The following is a 13,958-nucleotide window of genomic DNA, read 5'->3' on the forward strand; positions in this document are numbered from 1 at the left end:
GGGGAGTTATTTTACACTTAGCAGAGCGTCGCTTCTTGTATTGGCACATTTCACAAATTGGAGCGTTTTTGGATTACCTTATAAAGTGATTAACTTTGCTTCGAGCTCGTTTGTAATTACTTCCAGGAGACATATATTCCAAGTGACCTGTTTTGTAGCTTTTTCTTCACTTAAACCTCTCGACGCAAGGTAATTTAAGCGTTGCGTGAGCTTGATAACTCGGTAAAGAGATGTTAGGGCAAATGTAAAACTTGTGTAAAACATTACTTAATCTTTGTGATTCTTATTATCTTTATTATCGTTACTTTAATTGCAGTCACAAGTTCGGGCATTTATTACTCGTTTTATAAATTGCTGGTTAATAATATGAAGCTTCCGTCAACAAGAGCCACAAACAAGCACACAAAGTCCATTTAATTATTCTAGAAAATCTCTCTCCAATCTCTCCTTTTTATTTCTTTATTTTTCAGTAATTTTGTCATCATTCTCAAAGTTAGTTAATGCTATTGTCAAATATAGAGTTTATAAATTACACTCCACCTTCGAAGAAATGTTCTTAAAATTCCCGTATAAACCCCGCGAGAAAATGTTTTCCTTATTATTATGTTACTCTTGTTATACCAAATATACACTTTACCGACGTTTTTATGAATCCAGCCGTGGAGTGAACGGTTTCCGATATTTTCAGTCCAGCTGTTTATATCAAAGTGATCCTGCGTTTTACTGGCTGTAAAATCTGTATTTGTTTCACAGCTGTTTGCTCATTTTCATTGTCTTAATACACACATACTTTAAATGTTTAATTGAGTAATATTAATTCCTTACAATCGGCGAATTTCAAATCACTCTGGATCTTCTAATCTTGGTTTGAATCAAGCTCAGTGTGTTTAGAAAATATTTTCTTTATGAACAACTGTGTTTGTTTGAGCGCGTCATATTCATTACTTTTTAGCGATTTTGTAAAAGTTCCATTATGAAAATGATTATTGATTATGAAAAAGGTCCAGGTGAAAGTTGCTTGAAATGCGGCCACCGCGTCAAAAGGGTAAGCTCTTTGGGCTTTTAAGCCGTGGCGAAAATAATTTTCTTGTCCCCGAACTGTGAATAATTGTTGTTGCATGCTTGTGTATTTTTCAAATTTATTTATAGGTTTAATAATTATCGGAAATCTTAGTTCTATTTTAATTAGCTTAATTGAGTTTTACAGAAATGTGTTTTCGAGCGAATTTTAGACAGTTTGCTTCGTAGAAAATCGTATTCACTATGCCCTTGCTTAAAATTATATTTGACGGCCTTCTAGCCTTTGTGGATTTTGAGATCGTCAGACGGTGTGAAATTTGTTTTAATTGCGTAAATTGAATTTAATACATAGCAAGCTTAATTTATCTATTTATTAGTATTCATTGATTGATTTGCATTACAATCGCCATTATTGCCCTAAAAGTAATTCTCTCTAATAGTCTTTGACGAAGAAAATAATCGATTCATTGATAGTTGTTTCTCTTTATGTTACTCCATTATTATAGAACCGTTTAAAAAAATAGAAACCAGACAACAACCCAATTAGGGGCTTTCGGCTTCATTTTTTCTTGTAACATTTCAGTTTAAATTTATATCCTGCGTGATAGGAATAGTATCTACTTAATACCATCAGCTAGTGACTAGTGGCTAAACGGAGCCTCTTATTGAGCAAAAAACTTTCAGCTAATTAACCAGCTGCATTAGAGTTCTTAATTTAATTAGAAACTAATCAGTTGAGTAGTTTGGACGTTTGGGAATGTAATCAAACAACAGTAGGTCCATAGATAAATTAATCGCATTTTACGATTTTCCGATTTTGCGTTACTATCTTAAATTTGGAAAGAATGCATATGTACCCTCCCTAAATTTTCAGACCTTCTTGTTTCAGCTCTATAATTTAATCGCGTATAATTGCTAATAATTGCTCTTGCTCATTTGGTATAAATATATTGTCAAATATTTCTACCAAACAATTTGGTGGTATTCAAACATAATGCTAATAGAGTTATCAGTAAGCAGAGTTCAGACAAAGTATGCCCAAATAGGACGCAAAGTTTCCCTTTTATACCAATTTTCCTAATTTCACCTGCAATATGTCGTACTAAAATAGAAACTTCCCCAAACACTCAACGTAAATTAGTTTACTTGCTACATTTTTCAGTATTAAATTAGCACATAATTGCTGTATTCATAAGGGAGGTAATTATGTATTTTGCACTTGTCACATCCAAGCTTATAGGTATTATAGTAGCAGGTTTACCGTTGATTAATATGATATGCACACTAATCATACGAACAATATTTGAATTAGGGAATTGAATCGCGTTATAGACTGTTAAGATTAATGTTCTTGATATTGTGGGAAATAAACATGTGTTTTAATAATAATGTCTCTTTTCATGCGGTTTTTTCACGTTGCTGGTTCCGCTTTGTTATGGTAAAAATTAAACCCACATTCATAAAAACAGAAAATTATGTAAACATTTGTAGAAGTTGACGAGATTGTATTTTTTTTGACCTGTAAAAAGGTGTACTCTATAGTGTGTGAATGTAAAATTGGCGTCATTCGTCCTTCTGGACTTGATCTTGCGGAGTATTTGGAAGGACGGCAAAAATTACAAGAAAATAATTTATTCTCAAATCAAAGTTGTTTTGCAAAAATTAAAGTTTGAAACCTCTGAGAGAATCTTCTTAATAAACGTTTTTAAGAAGTAGATTTACAACAAATACTCTGTTCGTGCGAATACTACTCGCTTTCCCAATTTTGCTAGTGATGTTGGGTCATCACCGGAGTATTTCTATAACTGCTCGAATTGAGCAAATTTCTCAAAATTGATGATTGAATTTGTTTATTTGACAACTTTTTAATCATTACTCTTTACCAGCAATTTGCAGCAAAATTTTGAACATTTTTAACTTTTCAGAGTCCTTGATTATTTTCATATGTTCTTTTCCGTTTCTCGTTTAGCATTTTTGTTTTCTTAAAATTATTTTATATTCGTTTATTGCACCTTAAAAGTCTATTTAAAATGTTAATGTATTGCGAAAATTTACAACAATAAATTGAAATCTTCAACTGATGGCGTTTAAGGGAATGGAAACTGGAACGATTTTTCTGTTGAGTGTATTTTTAGTAATTGGGGCTTGCTGTCATTTGCAAGCATAATCGCAGAGTTTTTGGTAAATCGTGTCTTGCAGGATGTGGGGATTTAAACATGAAAACATTTTCAGATGGACGCTAGTTATAAAAACTGTGAGCAGTTCAGATTTGGTCGATTTCGCGTCGTTTATTTAGGGTATTTCAACGAGTACTGAATTGCTTGTAGAAATTTACTATTTTTATATTTTAGAGTTGTTCAGGAAATTTTTGCTTTCTCCTTCTATTCAACACATAAATTAGTCATTTACTGCTGCGTTAAATATTATTCGTCGGAAGCAAATGCAATATGTTTTAAAAATTTCGAGTTGTGTATTATGTTCTATTTTAAACCCAAAATGTGAATATGGTTGTAAAATAACTATTTTGGCAATTTAATAAAAAAAAAAGAAGAAGCAGTTATGTATGCATAGATTTAGTCGATATCAAACTTAAAATTTTCCACTAGAAATTTACTTCTATTTTGGTTTAGGTTTTTCTGAATTAGTTGTTCCACTACAGTTGGAAATATCTATTGTACGCCATTTTCAGCAAAATTGCTCTTTGCCAGCAGAAATAAAAATTTACACACACTTTGTAAGAATATCTTAAATAGAAAAACACTACTCTAAAAAAATATCTTACATATTATTTAGTTGCTTATGAAAATTTTATTTCCAATTTTTTCGAAATGAATTTAGAGCCCCCGATAATGAAAATGTAACTGCATTTTCTCACCGAAATCCCATTTCGCAGATTTTCAGATGAAATAAAGCATTTCGACTGGAATACCTACAGGAAGTGCTTATAAAATAAACCGATTGCAAACTAATAAAAAGTGACTATTTTACGTTACTATCACATACATAGTCTGTATATTTTTCAAATGTAACTTTGGGCAAAAAGGCACTAAAAAAGTTGAAGCAAAATGTTGAAAAGTAACAAAAAAAAGATGGAACGCGTCTTACCAATTAGGAAGCAACGTTGAGTCTTAAAGTTGTTTTACTTTCAACAGAAAATCCGAAACATTCTTTACGCAGGAGTAAGAAAAGCAAAGCAGGTAATTTGTAAAGCGGACGATAATAGAGTTATTATATAAAAGGATATTATTTCTTGAATACAGTTGAATCATAAACATGCGGGTTCTGTTTAAAAAAATAGGATAATACGACTTTGACTTCCAGAAGTAGTATTTTTGACTAACTAATTTTCTAGACTGTAAATATAACATGATGACTTTATATGTAGTAGTATTTTGGAAGATACATTTAGTTCCAATCTAGACCATTCAAACGAAACTTTTATAAATTAGCATTTCTTTTGTTGACAGCGTAAAAATAATCGAATGTTCAAGTTTAAATTTTCACATTATTTTCATGAATTAATTCCTTTCAGAGATGATGGATCCTTTACCATGATATATTTGTTTTTGGCATTGAATGTAAAATCAAATAGCTTCATTCGCTACAGTCTTAATGGAGCTGATTACCGGAAAAACATTGACCGATAAACGTATTAGTAATAACACATCAATTTAACGCCCCCGTTAATCAATTTAATTGCTGTTTGCGACTTGCAACGGTGCTAAAATGAATATAATATTAAAGGCAAAGCTGCTAAAAGATATATTACTGTTTAATTGGGCGATATTCCTAAACTTTCGTAATTTATCGTTAACGAGGAAACTGGGGCGGTTTCGTCCATTGAATTTATATTTGTTCTGGCTCTTGTTCAAAACAACCCGTTTGATCTTTATCAAATTACAACATTTTCCCAACCACCTCATTAGTTTGAAAGTTACAAACAAAGCAAATTGGGAAGCACTAAATGTCTGTAAGAATGAAATCCAAGAAGTATCGAGAATTATTTAAAAAGAAGCGTAACATGGCTGAACAATTCAGACCTAGATAATCATCATCGCTTGGCTGAATGAGCGAATCCGTATGTGGCGAAGTAAATATGACAAATACGCATAGAAATGCCTCATATTGATAAGGACTTGCAAAAGCAAACAGCAATTTTTTTTACAAGAGAAGACACTCCTTTTGCTTTCCAAAACAAACTCTACTTATAACCAGCTAACTGGCAAATTGAATAGTTTTGAACCTTAACATATGATAGTACCTACAGGCAAAGGCAGAAAGGGTAAGATTGGGTCCATAGCCTCCTGTTTCCTAAGACGCAAAGACTGTTTACATAGAATCACTTCAAAAATATGCAACTTGTTATTGATCAGCAAAAGACGCAAACAAGGCAATATTATGCAAATAGGCTTTTGTCTTATAATACATTTTGCTTGTTACACATACAAAATTCAATCGCTCCTTCCATGAAGCTGATGCTTGTACGTTATAGGATTGATTTAGAGCAATTAGTCGATGCTCTTCGGACTGAACAAAGTTTAGCTTCTCTATTAAAGCACTTAGTGTGCTGAGAGCTTATTTAGGCTTTGGTGTTTGGTTGATTTAGGAAATTTAACTGTTTAACTTTAATGTAGGAAATCTGGAACACATTGATGCTGGAAATTGCAAATTGAGGAAGATTTGTACGGTTTGTATTACAAATGATGTAAATGCAGTTCCATGAGTGGGATTTGCGGTGCAGGTAATTGCACACACGCTTTTGAAATCGCTTTACATTTTAATTTTGTAATTGGTAGCATACTTTGTTTAAAAGTCCGAAAGTCACATTTTAAACTTTCAAACGAAACCAGTGCACTAAAAATCAGTGCTGAATGAAATCTAAAATACATTAACGTAGTAATCACCGAATTAGGTGATGAACTAATATAAATAATGATTAAAATAAGGAGTTAACTTAAGCACACTTTGACTACACATTTAAAAATATTCATTTCAAATAATTTGCATCTGATGTTATTGGCTATAATTAAACGGTATTAGCTGGTTAGAATTCACTTAAAATTTGAGAATAGCAGATTATAACAGTTATTTTCAATAATACGTTAATGGTATGACTATTAATAATTCTAGCTAAAATTAGATTCTTTCATACATTTTTAATATTGCGGCATTAAAAGATTCCGACAACTCTGATAAAATTAAATGCGCTACTTGCCCTAGATTTGATCTTGAATGCTTTCTAAAACAATCTTCCAGTCTGAGGCAACCGTTCCGTCCTAACTGAATGCATATTGAAAAAGTTTGGAAAAGCAGGCCACATAATGAATGCATTTGATTAAAATTTCATTATTTTGGATCTGGCTGCTTTTATAAACCCCCTAAGTTGCAAGTCACGAAAGTACTAATTAATCTAGCTTTGCAGTATTGGATTTGCAAAAACTACTTATACTATATTATAGGTACTATAAGGTATTTCCTGAAGAATGTTGAATTTCCAGAGCAGATTAGTTGACTAGTAAAAATGATAATTTTGTATACTAATTTATAATATTTTTCATGTAATGAAAATCGCCTCTTTTCTAGTCTTTGTTAATTACTTCCCCTGACTTCTTCAAAAATATTTGAAAAAGTTCGTTAACTGACCGGTTCATTTTTTTTGTATTTCTAACATAAAATTTCTGTGATAGCAAATGAGTTCCAGAATTAACAAAACACATTGGCTTAAGCTCAATGTAAACAGTCAGATCTCAAATAGACCTAAAAAAATCCAAGGGTTTTTTTCTGAAATTAGGCAAGATGCTTTTTTGAAACATAACTCTTTATTAAAGTATTCCCATGTTCTTCTTAAACTTCCTCTGCAACTTCCATATTAAAAATTCGTTTCATTTCAGGCTCTTTGAGGAACACAGTGAACTGCTTCTACTTTTCGAAAAATTCAAATCCCTGAAATCGAAAGAAGACCAAGCAACTAGTTTGGAGTTAGCTGAACATGCGACAACCGTTATGAGTACGTTGGATGAAGGCATTAAAGGTCTTGATGACTTAGACACATTTTTCGAGTACCTGAATCAAGTCGGAGCTAGTCATCGAAGGATACCAGGATTTAAAGCCGAGTATTTTTGGGTAAGGTAACATGGGAAAAACAGTGGAAATGGTAGACGGAGGAATTGATTTAGTATCATTTGCATTATTAAATCATTTTAATTACGAAATCGACAGTTTACTGGGAAATGGTATTATATAAAGTTCCTTTCTAATGCTTCAACATTCCAGAAAAAAAATCATCTAAAGCGCAGCAACACTAAAACCAATTGAAAAATTAGTAATAATTACAAAACTGAGATTAATATATCATTGAACATTTTGGCTTCAATTAAGAAAAAAATATCTGGGCTTATTTTTTAAATAAAAAACGCCAAATCTATCTATTTGATAAAACATTCGAAACAGCTGTAATTTTGAGAATTGTTTGTATTTAAAGATCTCAATAAAACCGCATTTACTTTCATATTGTGCAAAGTAATTGGCATTGAATTTCCCATTTCGTGATTCGTAGAGACTACGAATTTTATATTTCATTTGCTCTCAACTTTCTCAAAAAATAAACACAGTGAAAAAGTTTGCTTGAGCTTGAAATCGTTTGAATAACCCCCTACTCAATATTGTCTACGTTTTTCATTTAGTACGCTCATCAAGAAGAATAGAACCTGTGATAATATAAAACAGATTGATTGTTGGCTGAATCAGCCATGAGATCTATTCGCCCTTCCTATCAGATTTAGTAAGCACGCTATCCATCAGTAGGTCAGATATGTCTTAGATAAACCCTGAAATAATTTATTTTATACGATTATCGAGGTGGAAACTCGAAAGGAAACACAAAGAGATAGGCTACGGTCAAGACAATGATATATCTAAGGCCGTTTCATAAGCATACAATGTGCCTAAGCTATATAAAAACAGAAGTGTATAAGTTTTAACAAGATCCATGAACATGTCACAAAAACTTTTTCTTATTTAATGAAGTGGATAATATTCAGGAGCAATTTGTGTGGTAGTGGGACCATCCCTTATGCTTCCGAATTGCCACCCCATATAACTGTCTGAAATAATCGTTGAAATGATGCTCGTAAAAACGTGAATTGCCTTCCGTTATTGCTTTGTATCCTCGACCAAAAGCGTAGAAGTGGAAGAAACTACTTTTATTTACGTGACTCATTATTTAAGGTGTTTTGATATATGTAGTTTTAAATGAGCATTTAAAATGCATAATATATAAATTAAATATACTTAAAACAGACTCCTTGAATTCTTCTGAATTATTGAATTTGCAGGAACACAAATAGTTATCAGGAGAAATCAACACAGTTGACATTTTAACTTACTGAAATAAAAAACAAATTAAAACTCAAAATACAAAGTAAATGCAAAATGAAGAACTGTGTAGTAGAGCTAAAGATGCAATACAAAGAATATTATCTCTTCCTACAATAACATCACAGAGATAAAGCCTACTTAAATAGGAGACGGTCGAAACAAGAAACGAGGCTACAGAAATACGAGATTGAAGTTTGGCAAAGGATGTTTTCAAACTGACTACGACTTAACAATGTGGCTCGGATTAAGAAAGCCCAGCACTGGAAGAGACAAGCTGGTGAAAAATATGATGATATAGATATTTTCGATGAGCTTAATTCTTTGAAAGGTTTTTCTTTAGGAATTTTACTTCCTGTTTCGTATGTATCACAAAGGCTAGAAAAGCTCTGCTTAAAATTCCCACCGAAGTTATTTAAGTCCCGAAATCTGCAAAATCAGATATGTTAAAAAGTTAGGGTTATTGTTTTATTTGATAAAATTATTTATTAACGGCATTTTTATTTATTTCATTTGGCATACAATATGAAAAAGAGACGACACGAAGCAAATTTCATTGATAGAAAATATATTGAAGGCATGTGTTTTGAATATTTGATTACACAACATTTAGATCTGATAAATATGAAAGATTTTCTTTTATAAAGTTCAGTTGAGTGAAGAATTATTGGAATATCGTTATTAGTGAATGGAAATGAAGTTTGAGCAAGTAAAATTTTCTAGAAATATAATAAACAAGCTTTTTTTATGTCAAGAACATACATTTTTTGGAGTGCCGTCGTTCGGGGTAAAGTCGGACGATGTTTTCAGTTGTTTCTTAAGAAAACGTATGATTTTGAAAAGAAAGTCTTCTGTGTCTCCTTTGTCGAATTCCGTAATAAAACAAATTAACTTTTCATTCCCCAGTAATCTTTTGTATATGAAGGGTGTTTGCCTTCACCCCTATGTGTGGATTAAAGGCGGACCACCTTTTATTAAGCGTTAAAAATGGTGTTAGCACCTAGTAAGAGGGGTATTCTTATACTTATTAAGTTTCTCTTCTTCTTGTGAAATTAGGCACTGTATGCCATGTTTCTTCATTTTCGTTCCTTTTTCTTGTCGTGTAAGGTGGATGTTGGTCTTTCCCAATTTTTGTGTTTAGTTTTTGTCTATTTTGCCTATAATTAAGTCTGACTTGAACTTTTTCTGCCTTGTCCAATTTCTCCGAGTGCCCTAGCGACGTTTTCATCATTGAAGCTCTTAAAAATAATGCCGATTTCCTTTTTATACTGCTTAACCATGGTGTCCACTGTCACCTCTCTAAAATTACCTTTTTACTAGAACGGAATTATTTAAGACAAAAAACAATATTTTCTAATAAAATTGCCATGAGCTTACTAATAATAGAGGACATCAGGAAAAAATACTGATTTCCACACTCTTGTGTGGAACAGTTTCTTTTATGGTTTTCAAATTCCAAGAACAAAATTAAATTCATAAAATTTTCACCCTGTGTTCTATGGCGAATTTATACTGCAAAAATGTATTGTTGGGTAGGTTTTTACGCCGTGCATCAAATGATCAAAGGAAAATATTGACCAATAACAGCCAGTCCGTGTTCAGCCCGAACGACCGGTAAATATATTTAAATAAATTAACCTAAACATTGAAAACCATAAACAATTTTCTTTCATTTCATAAAATGATAAAGAATGTCCGAGACACTTTATGTACATGCACTGACCGTCCCAGATAGTAGGTCTACGCGACGTTAGAAGAAAAGGGGAAAATCAAATAATCCTGAAGTCACCTCTTCCACCATAAAGGCCAATATGCGGCATCTGAAGGCGGTGTAGGATTTTTCATCCATAAAACGTTGGTTAACAACATATTCGAAATCAAAAGTATATGTCCACGAGTGATCAGATGAAAATAAATAATCGATACCATCTGAAAATCATCCAAACTTCTGCTCCAACATCAAACTCCGACGATGCTCAAATAGAGACCTTCTATGATAATATTAGCGAAGCCCTACAATACCAACCAAACCAACACACTATGCAATATTGTTTTTTGTCCAACATCAACTTTTCCTAATCAATTCCTATTTTAACAAAAACCCGCAACGCAAGTGGACGTGTATAAGTCCAGCTGGAAAAACAAGAAACGGGATAGACTTTATAATCTGGAACATAAAAGACATTGTTCAGGACGTCACAGTTCTTAATAAAGCTTCAATGGGAAGCGACCACAGAATGGTGCGTGCCAAACTGAAATTAAGCGTTAAAAAGGAAAGACAGAAGCTGATTACCAAATCGAATCGCTTAAATAGAGGGATTCCTCCTGAAAACATACAGCTGTACCAACGGAGGAGAGAAGAGATATTAGAGGGATTATTAAAGACACAGGAGAGATAAACTCACCTGGAATTATAAAACGAGAGTATATTGAACGCTGTGAGGATGGCAGATGAGAGACATTGCCGCTCACAAATAAAAAACATGAAAAACTAAGCGCACACACAAAAACGCTTATGAAAGACAAGGCAAATGAAAGAGAAGACTGGTGCAAATCTCCCAAAACTAAAATCCTTTTTAAAACCTATAAGAGACGGCATTATAAAATCCAACACTGACCTGATAAACTGTGATCGAGGATAATGGCAGTTTAAGAGTCTTAAAACGGAAGTGCAGTCCCGGAAAGAAAAACATATATATACAACTATCACTGATAAAGAAGGAATACTCAGATTAATGGAGTGCTTTTCTAAAGAACTATACACAGATCAGCATACCCAGAGACATTTGCATGTCTTATTAAAGGGATAACACCTAGCAAGTGGAACAACGGTACTATTACTATTATTCACAAAAAGAAGGCATACCTAAATTAGAAACTGTCGCCCGATCAGGCGAAAGAACGGCGGATTTAAATTTTAAATAAAACTATAAATACAAATATTTGTGGCAGAAGTTTGAATCATTTATTGCAATATGAAGTACACATCATGAGGTTGTGATGGAATGGATGAATGGAATGAATGGATGAATGGAATAAAACATTGAACAAATGACCGCCTCGGCTCTGCTGGTACAGACGTGCTCTTTTCATGAAATTTTCAAGGACTGTTGCGGATAAATGTCGCGGTATTTCAGAGATACAGTGTTAAATTTCAAGCATCTTTTAATGCTTCAATCGTAGTTGGTTTGTTCACATGAACTTGTGACTTTAAAAAAAACCCAAGAAAAAAGTCCAAATGCGTTAAGTCGCATGATCTGGGCGGTCAATGCCGATCTCCAAAACGAGAAATAATACGACCAGGAAATGACTCGTGCAGTAGTTCAACAGTTTCTCTGGCCGTATGGCCTGTTGCACCGTCCTGTGCCACATGCTGTTGAGATCCATATTTTGCAATTTGGGCACAAAAAAGTTAGTCAACATTTCACGATAACGAACACCACTCATGGTTAATGCTTAACCAACTGCATTTTCAAAGAAAAATGGTCCGATGATGCCTCCAGCCCACAATGCACACCAAACAGTTACTTTTTTTGGATGCATCTGTTTCTGAACGATCACTCGTGGATTGTCGGAACCCCAAATGAGACAATTTTACCGATTAACAAAGCCATCAAGATGAAACTGGGCCTAAACACAAAAGGTCATTTGGAAAGCTTCAATGAGCAATGATAGTTTAAATGTTCCTGCGTTCTTCTGTCCACTAAATTTAAAATAAAATAAAAACCTTGTTCGATTAATTACGATCTTGGTATGCTGATCAAGAATAAATAAATTGCATATCATAAACAGAACAAAAATACTGCTAAAATTAGACTAATTATTAAAACAACTACTCGCAATTTCGTGTTCACATTTTATTCGCATCAATTTCCTTCACTTCAATTGGTTGAATTCCCAATTTTCCTACCCACATCAGCATATATTTTCCATGTTGAATGAAATCAGTGCAACACATTTTTCAGCATAAATTGTTTCGAAATAGCAACTGCGATTGGGTAATTTTTCAAATAATCTTATTTTCGTTTTCAGAGAATTGAGAAGCCATTTCTGGAGGCAGTAGAGACGACATTAGGGGACCGATATACGTCTAATGTAGAAAACATATACAAAATAACGATAAAATTTATAATAGAGACCCTCGTTAAAGGATTTGAGAATGCCAACGCTACTTGAACTTAAAGACAAATGAGCCAAAATAGACTGAAGCAACTAACAAGAAGACAAATATAGCGAGAGCACACCCTGAAACTTGCATAGTAACATTTTGTACGTTTTAAAATATTTCCAGTATTTTTTTATTATTTCTTGGTCGCCCGTGTGTTCAAATTAAAGTTAATAATCTTCATTGTTTAAAGTAACTTATTGTTTTATATATGTAGTCGTTTAGAAGAGAGTGGCATAGAGCAGCGTCAAAAACCTAATTGGATGAATTTAAGTATCATTAACACGTGAGCCAAACTTTTTACGATTTAATCACTTAAATATTCATTGACGTATTAGATTCTCCAAAAATCGAAATGTTTTACTTTAGATAATAAAACACTATATGTATACATTTCTAGTGAGGATGTTTGTAAATATTCTTTGACTTACATAAACATTTCATGTTATACATGTATGTCCGTTATTTCATTGAATGAATTATTTCTCGTATAAAATTAGTTAATAAATCGTGCATGTAAATGAATGTATATGCAGAAACATTTATAATTCACTAAAGTGTTAGAATATGCCATATATGAAAGCGTAATAATTTTACTTTGAATCACAGGTTTTGTAAATAACATCGATGTATTTAACAATTATTGACAGTTTTTTCTAAACAAAACAAACACTTGGAAAAAGTATTTTCTAAATGGAACGAGGCAAAGCAAAGTAATCCATTTAAAACGTTGGTCCGTTGTTATGTACCTTAAGTTGTCGTTCCGAATAAATGTGTAATATCTAGTCATAGTATATTTAGCAAAATACGAAATAAATGTATAAAATGCTTTAAATATTTGAGAGAGTAACGGGTGATTGGTGACTTATAGCATCATCTCAACTGTTTAAAACACATTTGCATGAAATGAAATGTTTTTCGTATAATAAAGTGTCAATTCAGATAAAAAATCAAATTTTATTTATCTGCTTTTATAAGACGGATATGAAGCTGCGATTCCTAGTTTATTCATTGCCAGTAATTTTTCATTTATTTTCTCGTTTCTTTTCACTGCCTTTTAAGATTTGTTTAATGACTTTAAAAAAATCTTATGTAATCTTTGTCTAAAAGAATTAAATTTTAGCTAATCAATGGTCATATCGTCGACTAGCTAAGCAGATCTATTAAGTTTTACTTATTTTTGGGGCAAAAATGGATAGTGGATCATACCACTATATAGCAGATAATCAGCCCTGTGCTGTATCATAAATGCAATTTTTAACGGCCACACGTTATGGCAACTTAACAGTTCAGGATAACATTTTCGATAATAATGTTTATTTTCAAGAACATTTTCCAATTGTTCTAATAAAGCTAACCTCATAAGACCACCAAAAGACATATTTTTCTTTTAAATTAA

General features: G+C 32.6%; 2 protein-coding genes across 5 annotated transcripts in view; one reads left to right on the top strand and one right to left on the bottom strand.

Annotated features, from left to right (window-relative positions):
* LOC109535699 (neuroglobin) overlaps nt 1-13,514 on the top strand; it is a 44,401-nt gene extending 30,887 nt beyond the window's left edge. For all 4 annotated transcript variants that reach the window (XM_048670706.1, XM_048670705.1, XM_048670707.1 and 1 more), the window contains exons 3-4: nt 6,912-7,143; nt 12,427-13,514. In XM_048670706.1, coding sequence (XP_048526663.1) covers nt 6,912-7,143; nt 12,427-12,570 — 376 coding nt within the window. In that variant the 3' untranslated portion in view covers nt 12,571-13,514. The remainder of the gene's footprint in view (nt 1-6,911; nt 7,144-12,426) is intronic.
* Nucleotides 1-13,958, bottom strand: part of LOC109535692 — a 133,231-nt gene that overhangs the window by 70,628 nt on the left and 48,645 nt on the right. The window lies entirely within an intron of this gene.

The sequence above is a fragment of the Dendroctonus ponderosae genome, unplaced genomic scaffold (genome assembly GCF_020466585.1).
Source record: "Dendroctonus ponderosae isolate FM_Combo_2020 unplaced genomic scaffold, Dpon_F_20191213v2 Dpon_F_20191213_1, whole genome shotgun sequence".
Lineage (NCBI taxonomy): Eukaryota > Metazoa > Arthropoda > Insecta > Coleoptera > Curculionidae > Dendroctonus > Dendroctonus ponderosae.